Source organism: Nomascus leucogenys, chromosome X (genome assembly GCF_006542625.1).
Source record: "Nomascus leucogenys isolate Asia chromosome X, Asia_NLE_v1, whole genome shotgun sequence".
NCBI lineage: Eukaryota > Metazoa > Chordata > Mammalia > Primates > Hylobatidae > Nomascus > Nomascus leucogenys.
In genome coordinates, this window is record NC_044406.1 from 5,546,023 (window position 1) to 5,570,337 (window position 24,315).

At 43.0% G+C, this 24,315-nt stretch overlaps 1 protein-coding gene across 1 annotated transcript in view; it reads right to left on the minus strand.

Annotated features, from left to right (window-relative positions):
• PUDP (pseudouridine 5'-phosphatase) overlaps positions 1-24,315 on the minus strand; it is an 88,878-nt gene that overhangs the window by 30,679 nt on the left and 33,884 nt on the right. Inside the window, exon 2 of the mRNA XM_030806571.1 lies at positions 12,244-12,462. Within this exon, the coding sequence (XP_030662431.1) occupies positions 12,244-12,462 (219 nt within the window). The remainder of the gene's footprint in view (positions 1-12,243; positions 12,463-24,315) is intronic.

The window sequence follows — 24,315 nt, forward strand, 5'->3', positions numbered from 1 at the left end:
ATGAAGTGAGACATGGAAGACAGCCCGTGCCACTGGGGCAGACGATGTGGTCAGCTGACAGATGCCACCTGGCTACCTGTGAGAAGACACTGATGCTATCCCAGGACCAGACACACCTGTGGGATTCTGCTGAGCCTCCACTTCCTGCATGGGCATCCTAAGGGTGCCTGGCCCGTCACCCCACTCCACCATGGGGAAGGTGCTTTGGCATGCTGTCTTTCTTAGGGGCTACTTTTGCAACTGCCTCAACAGCAGGTATTATGCTTCAAAAGCTTTGTGTGACTGAGAGCAGTGGGTTGAATGGTAGCCCTCAAACAGAAGTCCTCACCCATGGTACTTCTGTCTTGTTTAGAAAAAGGGTCTTTGGAGATGTAACTAAGTTAAAAATCTTGAGATGAGCTCACTCTGCCACGTGGAAACGGAGGCAGAGACTGAAGTGATGTGGCCACAAGCCCAGGGATGCCTAGAGCCCCCAGGAGCTGGGAAAGGCAGGAAGGATCCTCCCCTAGAGCCTACAGAGGGAGCGTGGCCCTGAGACACCTTGATTTCAGACTTCCGGTCTCCAGAACTGGGAGAGAGTCAACTTCTGTTATTAGAAGTTGCTGAGTTTTCGGTATCTTGTGGCAGCAGCCCCAGGAAATGAATACACAAGTGCTCTGTTCTTGAATGTGAATGAGCAAAACAGACACTGCCAGGTGTTTGTGGAAGAAGACTCAAACAGGCAGAAGACAGGAATCTGCCAGAAAAAAATGACAATCCAGAGAAAAGTGGGTGAGGAAGCAACAGTCATGATAATAATTAGTATTCACGGAGACATATAAGTTACTGAGTCCTTAAAACAAAAACAGAATGCTAGAAAAGAACAATTCCCAGAAGAAGAAAGAACATATGAGGATTAAAATAAATCAGGGGAGGAGGGCCGACACAGGCAATGTCAGCTATGACACCAAGCTGTCTGGGATGCAGTTCAAAGAGGTTGGGGGGCAGGTGGTGGACAGACAGCTGCTCTTTCTCGCTCCTCAGAAATATGTCAGGTTTGGCTAGGCATGGTGGCTCATGCCTACAATCCCAGCACTTTGGGAGGCCGAGGTGGGCGGATTACTTGAGGTCAGGAGTTGCAGACCAGCCTGACCAACACGGTGAAATCCCGTCTCTACTAAAAACACAAAAATTAGCCAGGCGTGGAGGCACATGCCTGTAATCCCAGCTACTCGAGAAGCTGAGGCAGGAGAATCACTTGAACTCAAGAGATGGAGGTTGCAGTCAGCCGAGATCACACCACTGAACTCAACAGAGAAAGACTGCCTCAACAAAAAAAAAAAAAGAAGGGGAAAAAAAAGAAATATGTCGTGTGTGATTTTTAAAACATTGACAATATTCAAATATACATAGAAAGAACCTGCCTGATTGATATTGCTTTATTTCCTGTGAGGCAGTTTCACTTCCTGAGGACTACAGAGAAACCCTGTCACCCTCCGGCCTCCATTCTCTTCCTAAGGCTCAGAATCTAAGCTGTTACCTGCATCTTTGCGGGTGAAGACATAGCTCAAGTGCTGTCACTTCCTGGAAACTTCACCAGGCTCCTCCTACCCTTGTAACCCTCTGGGATTCACCACAACACCTCCAGCAGCTGGCTGCAGTTATTGCAGTTGTATGTACGTGGTTAGAAACTTCCACTCAAGAATGAGTCACAACCTCTGCACTCCCAAGACCCCATGCAGACATCCCATGAATAAACTGCTTATTTCCTGCCCTCTGTTTTCCTCATCGTCATACTCCATCCCCTCTGTTCTTAGGAATGGAAGGCAGTGGTGGGGGTAGGAATCATTCCTTTTCCTTGCAGTACATGTGTGCAGCATGGAATAGAAAGTGATTTCAGATACTAGTGGGAAAGTGAGCTAGTTTTCCTTTGACTCCATCCATGGCTGATGAAGCAAGCTGAATGCTGGCTGTGGGGGTGTGAGGATGGCCCCTGCACTACACAGCAATGCTCAGAGTTTCTTAGGGTTTGTGTTTCCAATTAGGAGGCCACGCTTGGCTGGCACATGCTGGGCCCTCAATAAATATCTATGACCGATATTGAATGGACAATTAAGGCAAAGGTCATTAAAAATAACATTTGGCTACGTGAAAATCACTCAGATTCTAGATTTTAAGTGTTCTCCCCACAAAACATGATGAGAAAGTGAGATGATGCATGTGTTCATTAGCTTGACGCAGCCACCCCACAATGTACACACACTTCAAAACACGTTGTGTGTGATAACTATATACGATTTCTATTTGTCAATTAAAAAATAAATAAGTTAAAAAAATAGCATCCGGTTATCCGAGTTCATGGTGGGGAGCCTTCTCATGAAGCGGTTAGCATTCTCCTCTGCACAAAACAGACCTGTTACTCTCTAATAAGATGCTGCCTCCTGGAGAATGTGTACCCAGAGAGCACACACGCTCCAGCAGACGTCGCTGTTGTGGTACAGCACACAGAGGCAGCGGATAAGATTCGATGTGATTGACAGGCACATTTATCCAAGAGAAAACTTTCAAGATCTGATGGAGTAATGCAGGGCTTCCATTCTTATTTCTTGCCTACTTGAAGTTCCTTGAGAGAGCTGAAAGCACTTACTGTTGCGAGGCTTCCTAAGGAAACATCAGTTCCAGGTTCTTCACAAATGTCACATGTGATCGCACAAGGGTACCATGTTCTGAACAACACTGAGCTTTAGAATACTAGAATTGTTGGCACTTTACAATGCAAGGAGTTGTCTCGCTCTCTGAACCCTGGGTTTTATGTGGGCAACTTGGCAAGTCCACGAGCCTTCGGTCATCAATGGACAGTCTGGAGCCACATGCAGGAAGCTGTTGCTGTGTGAAGAGCTGATGCCCTGAGAGAGTGACCAAGAAGGGATATAGATGTCTGCAGGTCAAACAGGCACCTGGGATTCCATAAAATGGATGCAAGTTAACTTTAAGTCATAAGGGACAAGCTGTGTAGGTCAGGTGTTTACAAAGGGGTCCACGAAATGGATTTTAGCAAACTTCCTTTAAGTTTAACATCTGTTTAACTTTTAAAAACATATGCTGATGCATTTATTTCTTGTTCAAGATTTATCGAAGGAAACATAATTCCATGAGGACACGCTGCTACCATTGTGATAAATGGACTGGTCATGCTCAGTGACAAAAGTGTCTCCTGAACCAGACTCTTCTCAGGCTGCTCTGAGTCTTTTTCTCCACAAGGCCCCCACACTGGCCTATAAAGACTTGAACAAGTTCAACAGCTCAAGGTCACACCCCTACATGACTCTAGCCCCCTTAAAGTACTTGCCTACGAAAACTCAAGGCTGCCAAAATAACTGATCGTTGGTTCCAGCCACCCCCGCAGACAAGCCTCTGTGGGAGGGCAGGAGCCTGACTTCTATCAGCACCAGTGAAACTCAGATGGCTTCACATGGACCAAACCCTCTTCCCGCTTTCTGCAATTTTCACTTCCCCGACTCTGCTGAGCCCCTGCTGACCCCTCCCTACTCCCTGAATTTCCCTTTAAAATGCCCAGTCACCTCTGGGCTAATTGATGTTGAGCCCAGTTTCACATTGGTCTCTTTTCTCTATTGCAATAGTACATTATGGAAGAAAATCTGTGCTGATCGCTTTAACTACTGTCTGGCTATGTTTATCCTTGAAACTAGAAAATAATCAAAGTCAAATTCCCCAAAGCATATAGTATTCACATTCATATATACAGTTTTAAAAATTGTGACTTTAAGTATAAATTTAAAAGAAATATTAACTAATTTCGGAAATCTGGCTAATATAGATTCTTGATTTTTTATAAGTTCTGTATGTTTATCTATTAAAATGGAACCATCACTTACAAACACTACTGTGCGCTTTTTAGTTCCCTCACAGGAAACTTCTGGTAGCCACAGCCACTGTGAGTGGGCATCTCTTAATGATTTACTGCAGAGCCATGCCTCAGGCTATCCCTCTTCTGATCTTCTCCAAGCTCTAGGGAGCATGCTTCTTTCTCAGACATCATTGATTTTGGCAGAGCACCTCCTTCCTTTTTCTAGGCCTTCCAAATGAATTCTGCTCTTTTGAAAAGGTGCTTGCTGGGAGGGAGAGGGCCCTTGGCTGTGTGCAGATCTTCAGTCCTAATTTACTAGGGACCTTGCACCAACTCAAAGCTAGTATCAGGGATCGCCACTTATGGAATTTGCACCACAGGATTGGCTTATGGAATTGAGTGACTAACCTATATCCTGGATGTAAGACAGTGTGGTAATGTGGAAGGAAAGGAAACAGTAGAAAGGAATTGGGTTGCGGGGCTGGAAGAGGAGCAAGGCTCTGGCAAGACTGGCTGAATCTCGTGGAACACTCCAGCCAAACACGACTGACTGAGTCCGCGCCCCAGCTCAGGGCCCTCCTGGGGCACCCTGAACAGTGGCAGTCTGAGCTGGGAGTAGGAAAGTATGGGTGGAGGTGTACTGGCTTGACAGTGCTCTCCCCACAAAATTCATGTTCACCTAAAACGTGGGAATAGGACCTTATTTGGAAATAGGGTCTTTGCAGATGTAATCAAGTTATTATGAGGCCATACTAAATTAAGGTTGGACCCTAAATCCAAAGAAAGGAGAGGGAAATTTGGAGACAGAGACACACAGGATGAGGGAGGGCATGTGAAAATGGAGACAGAGATTGGGGAGTTGAAGGTATAAGCCAAGGAAAGCTAAGGGTGGCCGGCAACTACCAGCAGCTGAAAAGAGGCAGGAAGCATCCTTCCCTAGAGCCTTGAGAGGGAGTGCAGCCTTGCTCACATCTTGACTTCTGACTTCTAGCCTTCTGAAGTGTCAGGCAATAAGTTTCTGCTGCTTTAAGCCACCAAGTTTGTTAATTAACACAGCACTCCTAGGAAGCTAATACAGTGGGTTGACCCTGGAAGAGAAAACTTGGATAGACTGAGGTTCTATCTGTGAGATGACCTTAAACCACCTTAATTATCTTTCTCAAATTCTGGTACTTGACACACAAATTTGTGATACTTGATGGGGAGATAGTGTGGGAAACCTGTGTTTCCTTTTTTGGCAAACATTAAATACTGACAGAAATAAAGCAGTTATGAAAATAAATATAAACTAACTCCTTTCAAATCTTCAAACAAACAGTTGCAAGAGTCCAGTTTACATTTATTTGGTCTGCTGGTCCCGGGGCAATACAGGCAATGAGCATCCGACTGCCTTTGCTGTTCTACCCACAGCTGGCTGCTTGCTTTGTGGCAATGGGCGCTGTCTAATGTTCTCTGGGGTCACTGAAATGTGATCGGCCTAAACTCCTCCAACCAAAGAAGCACCTTTCTCTAGAATCTCATTATCAGTATCACAGATGGCACAGCTTGTGTTCTGGTCCAATTTCATAGACTTATAGCAGAATTTTAGATTAAAATGGAAATCCAGGGAGGGCAATTCAAACCACTGAGCAATGCCTGGTAATTAAGGATGGATCAAATAATAAAAATTAAAACAAAACTATTTTTTTCAGCCATTGAAAATAAAAGAGACAAAGTAATATTGAGAGCAATGCAGAAATTTTAAGGAAAATTAATTTTGCATTTCTACATTAGTTTTTATGGAGTAAACGTAGGACTACAGCGTGTAATTTTGTTTTTTAAGTAGCAACAGGATTTTACCAGGCTGGTCTCAAACTCCTGTCCTCAAGCAATCTGCCTACCTTAGCCTCCCACAGTGCTGCGATTACAGGTGTACAATGTGATAGTGGGACTGAATGGTCCCTCTCATTCCTTTGCTAAGCACTAGGACTTTAGAAGAAAAGCCTCTCCACCTGATCCTACTGACCCTAAGTGCCCCTCCTCCAGGCAGGACTTGACATCTTAATGTTAAAAATGACTCAAAATTTCCCTGTGCTGTAGATTTGCCTCTGTAACAACTTACGTGAAAATTTCCCTCTCACTATAGCATGGTGTACTGATCCTTGATCCTTGTTTTCCCTTATAAAGAATGACTAGACTAGGACTTAAACAGTAAAATGCCATTTTATTAATAGCATGGGATACATGTGAGTGTCCTTGTGTTCCAGATTTGCCACTGTAACAATTTACATGCAAATTGCCCTCTGACTCTAGCAAGTAGTACTAACCCCTGATCCCTTTTTTAAATCCCTTGCAGAGAATGATTAGTACTTCGCAGTATAATGCCCTTTTAATAAGCACGTGGAATGCATGAGAGTTTACTTGTGTTCTAGATGTGCCTCTGTGACAACCTGCATGCAAACTGCTCTCTGACTCTAACGTTGGCTACTGATCCATGATCCTTGCTTTTCTCTCCTTTTAGAAAATGGCTATACTAGGAATGAACAGCATAATATCAACAAAAATGGCTAACTGAAGTTTAAGTTCTAAGCCTCTGCTTCATAATCAGGGCAAAGATACACTTCTACACCATGATCAAGCCAAAGATACACCTCTGCACCATAATCAGGGGGCTGATTCCTTGGTGACTGGCCCAGGCAGACATGCCCCCACATCATAATCAGGCTGATGCCCTGGTGATTGGCCAAGGCAGACACACCCTGCAGCATAATTAAGCTGATTCCCTGGTTATTGGTCTAGGCAGACACCCACCCGTCCCCCACCTCACCCCACCCCGTCTCTCCCCCCCGCCCCCTACCACCACCCACCAACAGCATAATCAGGCTGATCCCCTGTTGATCGACCAAGGCAGACACACCCCCGCAGCATAATAAGACTGATTCCTCGGTGATTGGCTAAGGCAGACACACCCCCACAGAATAATCAGGCTGATTACCTGGTTATTGGCCCAGGTAGTCATGTCCCTGCAGCATAATCAAGCTGATTCCCTGGTGACTGGCCCAGGCAGACACCCTCCTGCAGCCTAATCACAGCAGACAGCCCCTGCAGCATGATCAGGGGCTGCTTCCCCTGGTAATCTACCATTCACTCTGGCAATTTAACTTGATAAATACCTCCTTGGGTTCGGCTATCGCTCTGAAAGCATGTGAAAAAGAATGATGTTGAATTAAAAAGCCCTCCCTACAGACAGCTTTCTTTTCTAAAGAGCTCAAGGTCATTTCCACAACCTAACATACCCTACCAGAAAATACTTCCAGAAGGAAAAGAAACAAAGTCAAGGGTTATATTATCATCTACACCTTAAGAACAGGAACAAAGTAGTAAGTGAGCAAAATGAACACCTAGAAGAAAGACTACAGCAGCAAGTTTCTCTGAATCTAGTCACCAGAGCAATGACACTATAAGGCCACCTTCCGAGGGGAATTCAGGTTTGGCGCAGATAAAAGAGGAGATGGGAGGAGTGCAAAATGAATGGAAACTAGGTCTCCAAGAAGGTTCTTTCAGTACAGAAGAGCTATTTTATCTTCATTTTTGTGACTGGCATAATATTGAGCAGAAACCCTAAGGAAGAACCCATTTCTGGATAGGAATTAGGCACGGCCTGTCTTTCTGCTCTATACATTCAGTCCAACATTGTCCTCCTCTGGCTTGCTTTCCCTTCAGGTTAAGTATGATTTCTAATAATTTTGTCTTATCCTACACCTAACTCGTTTCAAAATATCAAAGTGGCACATCATCTGACCACTGTCCCTGCACATCATCTGAGTCAGCATCCCAGCATGATTTTAAGTTTCTTCTCTCTAGCATTACCTTGTGCATTTCTGTATACTCTTCAAGTCTTCTGCATGCTCTGCTCTGTCAAAGCACAGCTAATTGTGTATATGGCATGTAGATATGATCATTTTCAAAGAGAGACTTTCAGTATCGAAGTCCCTACTCGCAACTGAGCAGCCAGTAAAAGTTAAAATAAGTACATGCGTGTGCACACACACATGCACACACAAATCATATGCCAAAAAACAGGATTCGTCAAGTCAAAAAAAAAAAGTTAAAAGAGGTCAAAAAGTAGTAAAGAAAGAAAAGAGAGCCATCTAGGTAAGTTATGTAGGACTGAACTATCTTTGAAGAACTAGCTCCTGGCTGGTTGTTCACCTTCTATGAGTTTCTATGATTGGCACCTTACTTAATCTGATACCTGCTCGCTTAGAAAGCCAAATGAAGACACTACGTTGATGAGATCACCAAGTAGATTCCATAAAACAGATTCACTAGCACTCCAGCCAAACTACCAGACTAGCTAGATAAAACATTTTTTTCTTTTTAAGAATTGCAGTAGAACATATTTCAAGTATATCTTAGAATATAGAACAAAAAGTGTAGAAGGAAAACCATGTGAAAGGCCTGGGTAGATATGGAAGAAATAAGACACGTGCATGCCTTATACATCATGAGTGCTTTGTAAAGTCAGAAAAGACACTCAGTCACAGAGTAACTTTATGGACAAACCTTAGCTACATTAACTAAAAAACCAAAAAACAAAAAACACTCATATGACTAAAATCAGAAATGCAAGGGGCAACACTACAACCAATGCCACAAAAATAAAGGAGAATACCATTTGTTGGCATATCCTTTGACAACAAATTGGATAACCTAAAAGAAATAAAAGAATTCCTAGAAACACACAACCTACCCAAACTGAATCATGAAGACAGAGAATCAATCCTGATGATTTTGAGAAGGGGGAAAAAATGAAGACAAAGAAAATCTGAACAGATCTGTAAGTAGTAAGGAGACTGAATCAGTAATAAAAGAAAACCTCCCCACAAAGAAAAGCCCAGGACCAGATGGCTTCACTGGAGAACTCTACCAAACATTGAAAACACTATATGAAAAACAAAATACAGATCAATATCCCTGATGAACACAGATTAAAAAGTCTAAATAAGATATTAGCAAACAATTCCACAGCAAATTGAAAGGATCATATATATGAACAAGTGAAGTTTATTCCTGGAATGCAAAAATGGTTCAACATATGAAACCACATTTACAGAATAAGGAACCAAAAAAAAAAAAAAACCTCAATTGATGCAGAAAAACGCATTTGAAAAGCTCCAACACCCTTTCGTGATTAAAAGCAGTCAAATTAAGGATAGAAAAAAAAAAAACTACCTCAACATATTAAAGGCCATATATGAGAAGTTCACAGCTAATATCATTCTCAATGAAGACTAAAGCTTTTCTTCTAAGTTCAGGAACACGACAAAGATACACACTCTTGTCACTACTAGACATCATAATAATGGAAGTCTCAGCCAGGCAATTACGCAAGAAAACACAACAAAAGGCATCCAAACTGGAAAGGAAGAAACAAAATTATCTTTGTTCACAGATTACATGATCATATATATAGAAATCACTACAATTCAAAATATTAAAAAAAAACCCAATTGTTAGAACCAATAAACCAATTCAGCAAAGTTGTAGAATACACATCAAACAAAAATCAGTTGCATTTTAATATACTAACAATGAACAAGTTGAACAGAAAATTATAAACAATCTCATTTATAATAGCATCAAAAGAATAAAATACCTAGAAATAAGAGAAGTGAAGGACCTGTAAACTGAAACTACAAAACAAAACACTCTGAAAGAAAGACACAAATAAATTGAAAGACATCTGATGCTCATGGATGGGAAGACTTAATATTGTTAAAACATTCATAGCATGCAAAGCAATCCTACAGATTCAATGCAATCCCTATCAAAATCCCAATGGCATTTTGAGCAGAAATAGAGAAATACATCCTAAAATTCATAAAAAATCTCAAGGGATCCCAAATAGCCATAAAAATCTGGAAAAAGGACAAAATCGGAGATCTCACATGTCCTGATTTCCAAACATATTACAAAGCTACGTTCATCAAAACAGTGCAGTGCTGGCCTACATACTAACAGAATAGAATAGATAGCCCAGAAATAAACTCTCATGTATTTGTCAAATGATCTTCAATGAGCCAGCCAAGACTACTCAATGGGGAAAAGATAAGTCACTTCAACAAACAGTGTTGGGAAAACTGGATATCCACATGCAAAAGAATGAAGCTAGACTCTAATTAACACTATACACAAAAATTAACTCAATATGGATTAAAGTCCTGTATGTAAGACCTAAAACTAAAACTCCAAGAAGAACAACATAAGTTAAAGTTTCATGAAATTGGAATTGGCAATCATTTCTTGGCTATGACACCAAAAGCACAGGTAACAAGAGCAAAATTAGACAAATGAGATGACATATGTCAAATTCATCTAATCAAAAACTTATGCACACCAACAATTAAGCGAAAAGTGAGCCAGAATGGGAGAAAATGGTCATAAGTCATATGTCTGATAACAGCTTAACATCCAAAATACATAAGGAACTCCTATAACATAAAAACAAAAACACAAAAATTAAAAATAAGCAAAGGATGTGCACAGACATTTCTTCAAAGATAATACAGAAATGGCCAACAAGCAAATGAAAAGATTCTTGCCATCCCCAATCATCAGATATGCAAATCAAAACCACAAAGAGATATCAACTCACACCCATTAGGATGACTACTATCAAAAAAATCCAGGAAATGGCAAGTGTTGATGAGAATGTGGAGGAATTGGAACCCTTGCAGATTTTTGGTGGGAATATACAATGGTATAACAACTATGGAAAACAATATGGTGATCACTCAAAAAATTAATAATAAAATTACCATCGGATCCAGCAATTCCACTTCTGGGTATATCCCGAGAGTCTAGAAAGCAGGATCTCAAAGAGATATTTGTACACTCATGTTTATATAAGCATTATTCACAAGAACAGCCAAGGCGTGGATGCCACCCAAATGTCCCTCAACAAATGAACTATGAATAAACAAAATGTGGTCTAACATACCATAGACTATTGTTCAGCCTTAAAAAGGAAGAAAATCCTATCACATGCTCTAACATGGATTAACCTTGAGGGCATTATGCTAAGTGAAATAAACCAATCAAAAAAGACAAATACTATATAATTCTCCTTATTTGAGGTACGGAGAGTAGTAAAAATCTTAGAAACAGAAAGTAGAATGGTGGCTGCCAGGGGCTGAGGGCAGGGCGAAATGGGGACTTGTTCAGTGAGCATGAAGTTTCAGATTTGCAAGATGAAAAAGTTCTGGAGGTCAATTGTATAGCAAGGCGAATAGACTTAACACTACTGAACTGCACACTTTAAAATAGGTAAAATGGTAAATTTTAGTGTGTGTGTCTGTGTCCTACCACAATTAAATTTTTATATAGCAACTGTATGGATGTGTTTCACCAAGACTTATCAGGGTAACTTCATGTGCAAATGGTGCAGAAAGACACTAGATGCAAAGAACTGAGTATCACGATGCTCGTACCCATGCCTGAGATTCACAAACACTACCATTTTCAGCGGATACAGACAGAGTGATTACAAAGGGTGTGTGTTTGCATGTGCGTGTGTGCTGCCCAGGAATGGTCAATCCACATGTTTGGACATATGTATAAATATAAATAATAACACACATTTCAAAAGTTGGTATGCTTCATATTAATATAATTTTAAATCCAAGTCTACTCACATAACTGCTGTTTTTTTTCTCCCCTAGCACCAGGAATTCTAAAGACAGAGTATTCATCCTGTATATCCCAGAAAAATCTTCAAATAGTCTGTTTTCAAGGTCTGTAATCTAGAACATTCTTGAACAAGGAGCAGCAGGCAAGCCCGTTTCGATTGAATGTCAGTTAACAAGCATGGAGGGAACAAAGTTGTCTTTCCTTTCCGAAGAAAACTGGATACAAGTAAAGAAAGGGCTGAACGGCATACAAACACACAGGCTAAAAATGAATTCAACTTTTTACTTTTTTTTTTTTTTAAATTAAGCTTCTTTGGGGAGATTTAGCTGCTTATCAATTTGTTAAAGTTTGAATAGTTGCTGAAATATTAATCCTATATCTGATTTTGAAAAGAAAAAGGCAAAACCATCTATTAAGGTAAACTTTGAAGACATTCGGTCATTAACATAATCTTTATATATAGTAATATAAACAATACTCAAATGTTTTTGGAACCCAGAAATCACTGAAACTAATGCATATTATTTTAAGAAGCTTTTAAAGAGAAAATTGAATCACAGCATCCCACAGCATCAGCCAAACTCTTTCAGGAGCACCAGGAGGGACTTAGAGACTGAAGAAAAGAGGACAGACTAAGCATGCCCTACGCTAGACTTTAAAGGTGATTTACAAAACCATTGCTAATAGTCACAAACATAATCCCGCAAACAGCGAGGCAACCGCACCTGGCATGAGCGCAGCCGTGGGGAACACTTCCTTTAACTTCGTTTGGCTTTCTTCTACCAGCTCCTCTTTGGACATCGGGAGCTGCAAGACGTCTATTATAATCTGTGCCGCCTCTAATGCCTTCTTACCCATAACCAGGGACTTTACATCCCAGCTGTATTTCTTGTCATAGCGATCACATATTTCTTGAAACACCACTGAATACAGCCGTTCAGTATCTGCAGGAAAAAAAAAAAAGACAGAGATTTTTAGAGTGCATACTGTATGAATAGTAAGTTTGTATCAGGTCCGCATAAACATACACCGTGTAGGTCTCATTCCATGAACAAAGGCTTTTGTAGAGACCTCAGTGAACAGGAGAAAGGCTTGCAGGTCATTCTCACTAAATTATACCGTGGGCAGCCTCCTCTCAAGGCTGCTGGAGTTATGTCTAGAGTTGTGATCTGGAAATTCAGAACTCAGGAGAGAAATAAAATCTGTATTATTGTGTTTTCTGTTTAAATGTACGTATTTGAATCTAAATATATCCTTGGTCAATTCCATCCGATAGCACAAGGCATCATCACTTGGTGTTCCCAACAACATGGAAGCCAGCACCAGCTGACAAAGCCCACTGCATGGCCCACTAGTATTAAGGACATTTCCACTGCCCAGTGGGATGAATCCCCACCACGCCTGGCCAGGATGCTGCTGTGAAGCTCCCAGGTGAGAACAGAACATTTAATGCACAGGCTGTGTCACGGGATGGTGAAAGCTGACCTGAGAATTAACTCCCGGCTCGGCACTTACTCGGAAGCACAGCGTCAGAAACATAGTGAGCCTGCAGGTGCCTGCTTTCCTCACGCTTACACAAGGTGAACAGGAATACTGCTAATAATAGTACCAGTACCACTAATATACGCTAGATTACACTACATACAATATAATAACTAGTACTAGCTCACACCCATTTCTATTCATGTGTTTTTTCTGTATGTATATTTAATATATACATAGTATCAATTGCACTCATATTACCAATAAGAATACTACTGAGGATGCTACTACAGTGAAATAATCCTACTTTACAGAATGAATACTTCAGGGCACATAAGTAACATTCTAGTGCCAGCCTCCTAGAGCACGCTTGTTACACACTAGCTGTCTTCCACACTCTGTCTCCAGTGTGGGCCTAGAAAGATTACTTTACTGAAGAACCAACTAACTGACCTGCTAGGAGGCATTATGCCAAAAAAAAAGAGAAATACTTCAACACAGAGGAATGTCTACCAAGTGGAATTTCAAACCCAGGTAAGCTCCATGGAGCTGAGTGTTGCCTGGTGACAATCCCCCCAAGGCCCCAGTGAAGGCAGAAGGCTATCCCGAGGCCTGGGCAGAGTCCTTGTCTTCCAGTCTGCAGTGGCACAGAGGCAGTCCCTGAACCCGAGAGGCTGGAAATAGCCCTGTTCACACCTGATTTAAGAAGAAGACACACGGATGCATCTGACAAAAACCTGGATTCAAATTCAGTTAGGAGACTGACCACCTGTTCTAGATTTAGCACTGAAGCCTTCCCACAGGGCATGGAGCAGCATTAGCAGGACGTAGTCTACCTTGAATCTGTACAGCTGGACCCAACAAGTCCTGAAAAGAGCAGGCGATCTCAATGGCCTTTAACTGTCCCACAATGACATAAACAAATACAATAATCATCCCTAAATGCTACTTTTTTTTCCCTGTAAGATAGTATCTGGGAGACTCAGGACACACTGAGGGAAGTAATGTGTATGCACAGAGAAGGCTATGTGTATCCAAGAGGCATGTAAGTCTTCATACTCCTATGTATGTTCACATGCTTACATGCACATAGGCATGCATGCTTGTCTGTAATTGCCTCGATGTGTTTTGAAAGTTGGCAGGGTATGAACTGCGATTAAAAGAGAGTTATGGGCCGGGCGCGGTGGCTCACGCCTGTAATCCCAGCACTTTGGAAGGTCAAGGCAGGAGGATTGCCTGAGCTCAGTAGTTCAAGACCAGCCTGGGCAACATGGCAAAACCCCGTCTGTATTAAAAATACAAAAAACTAGCTGGGCATGGTGGCACGTGACTGTAATCCCAGCTACTCAGGAGGCTGGGGCAGGAGAATCACTTGAACCCAAGAGGCGGAGGTTGCAGTGAGCCAAGATCGTGCCACTGCACTCCAGCCTGGGCAACAAGAGCGAAATTATGTCTTCAAAAAAAAAAAAAGAGAGTTATGGCAGGTTTTAACTCTAAAATTCTGCTCCTCCCAGATAGGCATGCAGAGAGCTGCCTGCACCACAGGGCAGGATTCGCTATGTCACACATGGAGGAGGCTGGGAAGGTCTCTTGTGAGCCGCTGCAATGGTAGGGCCACCTGTGCTTTGTCTCCTGCATCTTTCTCACAGAAGGTGAACGGTCATCTGTGTAGATACAAGGCCTGGGCAGTCAACCATATCCACCACCTATATGCAAAATTCCTGAATGAACCAAGGGCAGAGTGCTGCTGTCTTGAGAAAAAAAGTTTTCCGTGTGGCCCTGTACCATGTTCCTTCAGCAGCATCCAAACTGCATCGCTTGACTGCACCTGCAGTATCGGCTAGGGCTCTTGCCACCTTGTACTCAGAGGACTGGGCTCATTGACTGCTTTGGCTGCCACGGTGTGGACTTTGCCTCTGTGCACGCTTCTCTCCTGGTCCCAGGGCTCACTGCACTTGCCTGGGGAACTCTCTGGCTCTTCCTCCTGGGATGGGGCTGAGGCTGGGCCCAGTCCGCCCTGTGGACACTGGGGACCAGGAGAGGCTGGTTATTGTGGACTGGGCTCTTCCTTGGGCTTTTGGGTGGCCCCTGCCCTGCACTCCCCATCTTCCTTCCTCTCCCTGTGCACTGACCCCCTCTGTGGCCCTCTTCCCTGCAGAAGACCCCTGGGTTCTCCAGGGATGCTCTGGCTTTGACTGCTACCAGCAACAAGAAGAGCCCTACTCTGTTCTTTCTCTGCTTTTCTTGGCAAATCCACCCACAGCTGCATCTGCAGGTGCCATTTCATTGTCAGCACTATAATATTTTTCTCCTTGCTTTTCTACCACAAGCTGTATTTTTTTCATTTATTTTTTGTTTGTAGACATGGTATGCCTTGCCCTGTGGCCCAGGCTGGTCTCAAACTCATGGCCTCAAGTGATTCTCCAGCCTCGGTCTCCCAGTGTTGGGATTAAGGCATGAGTCTCTGTGCCTGGCCACAAGCTGTATTTTATTAAGTTTGCTGTAAAACACACCAAACAAACCTCAGAACCTCCACCATTCTGGATACTGCAGATTGTGAAGGCCCGATCCCTGAATGGAGGGCTCAAAGCCCTTTAGGAGAGTACAAAAGACAGGACTCTCAGAAGTCTGGGCTGGTTTGTAGAAGTCGAAGTTCAAGTAACAACCTGAGTAACTCAAGGCTTCCTGGATCCCATCCTGCACTCGGTCTCCCTACAGAAGCTGCAGAACAGAAGGAAGGGCTGGCCCACCCTCCTCCTCAACAGCTGAGCGGTGAAAAGCCTCCTCTAAGGGAGGGTTACCCAGGCATGAGCGCTCCTTTTATTTTCTTCTTCTCTGTGAGGGGGAGAAAGAGCCAGGGCTCTCAGGGCAAGGAGATGGACGGATTGGCAGTGAGGCGGCACATTTTACTTCCTTGAGTGTTTGTTCTAGTAGTTGAGAGAGGAAGGCTGACAAAAGGAAACTGCAGGCATCGAACAAGTGAGACACCACTGTCGGGTTTGAAAAGCCGAGTGAAGGAACAGAGGGCAGGCAGGACGACGGAGGTGCTCTGCGGAACTGCGACTAAGGCGAGTGTGAGAACAGGAAGAAAGGAGTGTGGACAAAGGCAGAAAAACAGCTGTATCCTCTAAAAATGCTTTCAACAGTGTTTATGTAAAGCTTAAAATGTCATGGAGCTTTTAATTTAAAAGATACAGAACTGTGGGATTATAAATCTGTAGGGGACTGTGCAGACACTTTTCCTCACCATTTAGATAAAATCATCCTAAATCCGTGGAATAAGAAAGGATCTAAACAAGTAATTAAACTCCTCAGATCAAATGATGACTACAGCCGTTGATGATGGCACACTTAAAGGGACAGCGTTGTGAAAGGAAAAATGCTGAAATAAAATAAAGGAGCATAAAACACTTGCACTAGGCCATCAGATGCATATTCTTCCCTGCTTACTAACAAGCTTGCAGCTTTTAACATTGCTTCAGTGTCCTTTTTACCAGGAAAGGTCATGTTGTTTTTAACATGCTATGGCCACATACACTACTACCTTCCTTAGGAGAATTAGAAAATATCCCTTGTGACTGTGACCACTCCCCTCCCCTCAGCTGGAATCTGTGTGGCATGTTGAGAGCAGCTTCTGTAGTAGCTGCAAGGGCAGCATGGGGAGGAGGACAGCCTGGCAGGGAGGTGGAAGCTCTGAAGAAGCTACAGGGTGCCCCAGGCTGGGGCCCAAAGACTGGCGGGTATTTTCATCCTCAGAGGCAGCCTGAGTTCCCGGGGGCTCATGGGAGGCATTGAGGCTTAAATTAATTCAACTGTGATGCAGGCCCTGTGCCTGGAGGAAGCCTAGGCCGATGGCCTCTAAGTTTCTGTCTAAGGCGGAGGAGACTGGGTAATTGCTGCAAATCAAGTAACACATTTTATAACTGAAAATGTATCTTAAATGCTACTAAGTCCACCCCTGAGGCACAGTGGTTGATGTTTTACCCAACAAAGATATAAAAAGCGAGGGTTTCTCCCCAACTGTTCTCTCAGGGAGCTGTACCTGCTTATCATGCAAATGGGGACCTATGTTCAATTTTATAACTGTGAGTTGCGTTATTTACGGGGAAAACACCTTGAGCCAACTGTCATTAAGAATCATATATGGTGACACGGTTTGGCTGTGTCCCCACCTAAATCTCATCTCTGTTACCTGCGGCCCTGTGAAGAGACCACCAAACAGGCTTTGTGTGAGCAATAAAGCTTTTTAATCACCGGGGTACAGGCAGACTGAGTCTGAAAAAGGAGTCAGCAAAGGGAGATAGGGGTGCAGCAGTTTTATAGGATTTGGGTAGGTAGTGGAAAATTACAGTTAAAGGGGGTTGTTCTCTTGCGGGCAGGGGCAGGGGCCACAAGGTGCTCAGTGGGGGAGCTTCTGAGACTCATTGTCCAGGAGAAGGAATGTCACAATGTCAATCAGGGTGGGGCAGGAACAAATCGCAATGGTGAAGTGTCATCAGTTAAGGCAGGAAGTGGCTATTTTCACTTTTTGTGGTTTTTCAGTTGCTTCAGGCCATCTGGATGTATACGTGCAGGTCACAGGGGATATGATGGCTTAGCTTGGGCTCAGAGGCCTGACAATCTCCAACTGTAATCCTCAAGTGTGGAGGGAGGGAGGTGATTGGATCGTTGGGGTAGTTTCCCCCATGCTGTTCTCGTGATAGTGAGATCTGAAGGTTTCATAAGTGTTTGCAAGTGCCTCCTTTGCCCCTCTTTCTCCTGCTGCCTTGCCTTCCCCTTCTACCATGACTGTAAGTTTCCCGAGGCCTCCCCAGCCATGTGGAACTGTGGGTCAATTAAACCTCTTTCCTCTATAGAATACCCAGTTTCAGGGAAGTTCTTTATAGCAGTGTGAGAATGGAGTAACATTAATACACATGGGAAGGCCTGATTTTGCTCCTGCCCCCATGTTCATAGAAGACCTAGGGCTTTGGGGACCCAAGAGACCTGCAGAAAACTCCCAGCTCAGCTGCACGTCCTGGGACAAGTTTCTTAGCCTGTCTGACATACGATGTTTATTGGAGAAATGTATTTAATAGCCGCTGACCTGCAGAAGGGGGTGGCCTTAAAGCTGGGGGCAGGGTGGTGGGGGGGAGATGCTTTAGGTGTGGGAGGTGGCAGGCAGCCCAGGCAGTGAAGCCAGGCCCTCTAATGCCTGGTGGCCTTTCGGGAAACCCCAACTCTGCAGCTTTCTAGCCAGAAACTGAAAGCTAGCAGCCTTGGGTAAAGCACCTATAAAATGAGGATCCTATTCATACTCATGTCTTATAAGCCTGCTGGGCCTTGGCTTGCACACCTCTAAAATGGGATCCTAATGATGTAGTCATGCCACACACCTTCTAGGCGGTTGCGTCCATGGAGTGAAATAATCTGTGTTGTGCTGAGTGCTTGGCCCAGAATTACCTCTGAGCATCAACATATGGAATCATTAGGGAATGCTTTTGTTAACTGTGAGTTATGGGGAATTGACAAGATCTGCTGTCTCCCTTAACAGCAACGTTCCAATAAGAGCACACAGATGTTGAACTTGAGAAACTAAAGTGCCTCCTACCAAATATTTTGCTTACAAAAAAAAAAAAAGCAAACAAAACTATCAAGTATTTGGAGTTCACCAATACATCACACCTGCTAGGCACATTAAACCAGCTTCACAAACACTTCTTAATTGCTGGGGTTGCAGAGGAACACAGCCTCTGTTCCCAATTCCATACCCCAAAAGCTTCTGAAAATACTGCAAAATCTGTACTGGGCTGGCATGAGATGGTTTTAATGGTCCACATTTATCATACTTAGTGCGACTCTTCAAGCACTTCCCTATAGAAATACTAATGGATTTGATTACGGGTGCTGCCTGAGAATGTTCTGTGTCATGGAACATATGAATTCTAATACCTTTTAAAAATAACCTACATTTAAATACATCTGGCTCCATAGATTTTGGGTAACGGATTATGAACCCGAGTTTGTGACTGCTTACTTATGAAGTTACACTTTGTGCATCTTGCACAACTGAATCTACTTAATGCTTTTTTTCTCCAAAACTAATCTTGATATATCTTGAACATAATTTTTATTCCCAATTACAAAAAAAGAGAAAAAACTTAAAGTCACTGTTTTGTGTTAGATAGGCTAATTCCTTAAAGACACAAACTACAAGAAAGGCTGATCTTGAGTTAGAATCAAATTGTCACAATCTGACAGTTATAAAGATGTTAGCTGACTGTGTGTGTGCGCGTTTTAAGAGTTCAGCTTTTCTTTTTGAGACAAGGTCTCACCTGAGTATAGTAGGGTGATCACATCCCACTGCAGCCCTGACCTCACGGGCTCCAGTGATCCTCCAGCCTCAGCCTCCCAAGTAGCTGGGGCTACAGGTGTGCACCACCACACCAGGCTGATTTTTAATTTTTTTTGTAGAGACAGGGTCTCCCTATGTTGCCCAGGCTAGTCTTGAACTCCTGGCCTGGAGTGATCCTCCCACTATGGACTCCCAAAGTGCTGGGATTACAGGCATGAGCCACGGTGCCCAGCCAAGAGTTCAGCTTTTCACTGATCATGTTACAAAAGAGCAAACAAAACTATCAAGTATTTGGTTCAAAAAGATTAAAGCCCGTGTCCTAAGTAGACCCCTCAGATGCTTCTTTCCTTGCTTGCACTTCCTTCTGCTCAGGTGCGGCAGCAGTGGAGGGGCAGGACTGCCTACAGGTACAGGTACAGGTCCAGCAGCCCCCACGCTGCTGCAGAGGAGGCTCCCAATGTTGACTCTGGCTGGGGCAATGGTACAGGGGCAGAATTGCCTGTAGGTACAGGTCCACCAGCCCCCATGCTACCAAAAAGGCTCCCAATGTTGACACTGGCCAGGCCCTTGCAAATAGGCCAGGCCCAAAAGTTTCACCATTTACACTAGCTGCTTTAATGAGGGCGATGGTCTTATGTGATGGTCACCACACTGCAGTGTAGAATGAAGGCCGAGTAGATGCACGTGAGCTCAAACAAAGACGGAGGCCATGGTGCGGGCGAGTGCGGGGCTGGCACCACCGGGCAGGGTGCTAGTCACCCAATGAGTGACAGCTTCACAAGGCCTTAGCTTCCTCGGAAGGGCTAAGCACCTTAATGGCAGCTGAGGAAAGAGGGTCAGCAGTGTTTTTGAATGTGTATGAAACATTTTAAAGTGAAGTTGCTTTAATTAAAAAACCCAACATCCAGTACATTTTGATAGAAGTGGTGGTGTCATTTTTCTAAACCATTTTGACAGTACATAGCAGGTAATCAGTAATTGTTGAATTTATTTAAAATGTACACCACTAGTATTGTTCATCTAAGATATTCTACTGCTTGTTTCCTAAACACCTTGATTCTCGAAATGAGGTCCCCGGACCAGCAGCATCAGTATGAAGTGAGATGCTGTCCAACTACATATTCTTGGACTCTGTCTTATTCCATTTTCTGCTGCTTATTAACAGAATGCCTAAAACGAGGTAACGTATGAAGACATTCATTTCTTACAGTTATGGGGACTGAGAATCAGTCCAACGTCGAGGAGACAAATTTTGGGAGGGCCTTCTTGCTGGTGGGGACTCCATGGAGTCCCGAGGCAGCACAGGGCATCACATCTTGAAGGGGCTGAGTGTGCTAGCTCAGTTCTCTCTCTTTTTTTTCTTTTTTTTCTCTTTGAGACGGAGTCTCACACTGTCGCCAGGGCTGGAGTGCAAAGGCCTGATCTCGGCTCACTGAAACCTCTGCCTCCCGGGTTCACACAATTCTCCTGCCTCAGCCTCCCGAGTAGCTGGGATTACAAGTGCACACCACCATGCCCGGCTAATTTTTTGTAGAGATGGGGTTTAGTAGAGATGGAGTTTCACTATGTTGGCCAGGCTGGTCCCAAACTCCTGACATCATGATCCACCTGCCTCGGCCTCCCAAAGTCCTGGGATTATAGGTGTGAGCCACAGTGCCCAGCCTCTTCCTCTTCTTACAAAGCCACCAGTCCCACTCCTTTGATAATGCATTCATCCAATAACTCATTAATCTATTAATCCATGAACGAAAGGGTCCATTCATGAGGGCAGAGCCTTCATGACCCAGCACCTCTTAGAGGCCCCACACCTGTCAATACTGCCACATTGGGGATTAAGTTTCAACATGAGTTTCAGAGAGAACAAACGTTCAAACCACACAGCAGGCCCTACCCCAGATCTACAGAATCAGAAACTGGGGTGGGGCCCAGCAATGTGTGTTTTACAGAGCCCTCTCAGTGATTTGAATGTGTGCTCAAGTGGAGGGCCACTGACCTGGCATTATGTTTTCATGGAAGACTTGTGCTCTATAAAGTTGTGATTTTAAAAATATATCAATCTTAACTAAGAAGTGCTTAATTGTACATATACAAATGTACACATTAGTACAAATTAAAGAATAAACAATCTATGATGATATTCATCCCAGTACTTACTTTCCTTTATATTGTACCCCATTATGATTTCGTTACATTTCTTTTCCTATTTCCTTCTGTCACCCCCAAATCAGACTTATGTTAATGTGTTTGTAATGAAAGCGAGATTTAAAAATAAGGACCCTTAAACATGCCCCATTCTTTCTCAAGTTAACTGCAGCAAACGATTCCAATAAATTGGAGTTCTCAGTTAATCAGTTAATTAGGCCTGAATCAAATGAGATGTAGAATTCAATGAAAGTTATGCACAGCATTCTCACGGACATGGCCAGGGTAAAGTGCTTATGAAGACATGCCCTAATAAGCTAGCTCTTTTAAAGAAACATGCATCTTGGAATAAAAACATTGACAACTTAATGGAACATACCATATGCAAGGATTAGTTAATTGGCTCAACTCTCTTAAATGGAAATCAAGAAAAAAACATTTTCTAGGCTGGAATCATTACATATGAAATCACAGTTGTCCTTGGTGACCTTCTTTTGAGAGTAACTACTGAAACTTTTACATCGCTCTCTCTCTCTCTATATATATATATACACACACACACACATATATATGTTCATATATATGTTCATATATGTGTGTATATATATGTTCATATATATGTATATATGTTCATATCTATGTATATATGTGTTCATATATATGTTCATATCTATGTATATATGTGTTCATATATATGTTCATATCTATGCATATATGTGTTCATATATATGTTCATATCTATGTATATATGTGTTCATATATATGTTCATATCTATGCATATATGTGTTCATATATATGTTCATATCTATGCATATGTGTTCATATATATGTTCATATCTATGCATATATGTGTTCATATATATGTTCATATCTATGTATATATGTGTTCATATATATGTATATATGTATATATGTGTATATATGTTCATATCTATGCATATATGTGTTCAATATATGTTCATATCTATGCATATATGTGTTCATATATATGTTCATATCTATGTATATATGTGTTCATATATATGTTCATATCTATGTATATATGTGTTCATATATATGTTCATATCTATGCATATATGTGTTAATATATATCATATCTATTATGTTCATATATGTCATATTATGTGTTCATATATATGTTCATATCTATGTATATATGTGTTCATATATATGTATTTATGTATATATGTGTATATATGTTCATATATGTGTATATATGTTCATATATGTGTGTATATGTTCATATATATGTGTATATGTTCATATATGTGTGTATATATGTTCATATATGTGTATATATGTTCATATATATGTGTATATATGTTCTAACATAAGATCCTCCTTTTCTTCTAGTGAAAGCATTTCCAGCTTTATGAAAGATATTGGAAAATAAGGGTCAATTTCTAAAAACCAACTTTCGGTCAGTAGCACAGGAATCCTAAAAATTGAGCTTTTTAACTACATAAGCTTGGAAATCCAGCCCTTCACAGCAGAAAGGTTTCAGCCTTCTGAAATGGCTAGTTCAGATAGCTGGGGTTGCCTTGGGCTCTTTTTGACCTTCTTACCCAGCCAAGCTTACTTAATAATCCCTAGAACCCTAACCGCAAAAACTGTTCTGAAAGGTCACTGTGGGCAACAGCTGTTTCACATTGCTCTCTATGCTCCTGGCACACAGCACAGAACCCAGATCCTGTCGGCAGCGCTATTTCACTTCACTCCCAGAGTCGCGTCCATGCACGTGGCTGCAAGGGGGAGCTGGCCTGAGCCTGCAGTGAGGAGTGAGGCCAAACCACACCACCTCTTTGCATGGACTGGAAGAGTCTATCTGCTCAAAGCATCCTAGTGTCATAGGAAGGCATTATCACATTTGCGAGAAGACAAGAGAAGCCCACGAAAAGACCAGATTCTGGTAAATGAGGAGGCACTGAGTTAAGTTATAAAGATAACTGTCCATATGTGAAGGTAAATGAAAATCTCTTCAAATGAGAACGAGCAGAAGCTGTTCATTCAGAGATTGCATAGCAAGAGAGTTGGACACCAGCACTCGCCTTTGGCAGAAGCTCAAATGCAGGTTGGGGAACGGGAAAGCTTTACAGTTGGAAAAGGGAGGCTTCAGGTGGGCCCTGACTGGAGGCTGTTGTCGTGGGGGCTGGGGGTGGCTCACTAGAAGTGAGGCATCCCATGGGATTGGCTTGGGAAACATTTTGGCTCTCTGGCTGGCGGTGGAAACTCTGCAGGCATGCCTGAGACAATCAAGTCCCTTAAAGGAGATAGTCATTGAGCTGGCCAAGGACCCCGGGCCGCCGACTAAACTCATGGAATGAGTGTGGCTGCCCTCCTACCCTGGCCTGCCTCCTGGTTTCTTCCCAGGGACCATGGCCATCCGTTAGCAAACCCTTAGCATGTTCCCAGGTGGATGGTGGGCCAGGCACTTCTCTCTGGGCCCTGGGACCCCTGCCCTGCTCAGCCTCATTCACCATTCCACATTCCACAGGCACTCCTGCATCCCTTACCACATGCCCTTGCCCAGCCTTTGGTAACAACCGATCAGAATGAACTAATCTCCATGCCCTCTCTATGCCAAAAAGACCCTGCATCAGGTCAGTGTTTATGAGGAGAAACTGCAATGGTCAGTAATAGAGTTTGTATATTTATTCCCTCCCAAATCTCAAGCTGAATTGTAGCCCTCAATGTTGGAGGCAGGGCTTGGTGGGAGGTATACTGATCATGGGGGCAGATCCTTCACTTGGGCCATCCCCCACTTGGTGATCAGTGAGCTCTTGCTCTGAGTTCACATGAGAGCTGGTGGTTTAAAAGTGTGTGGTACCTCCCCCCAAC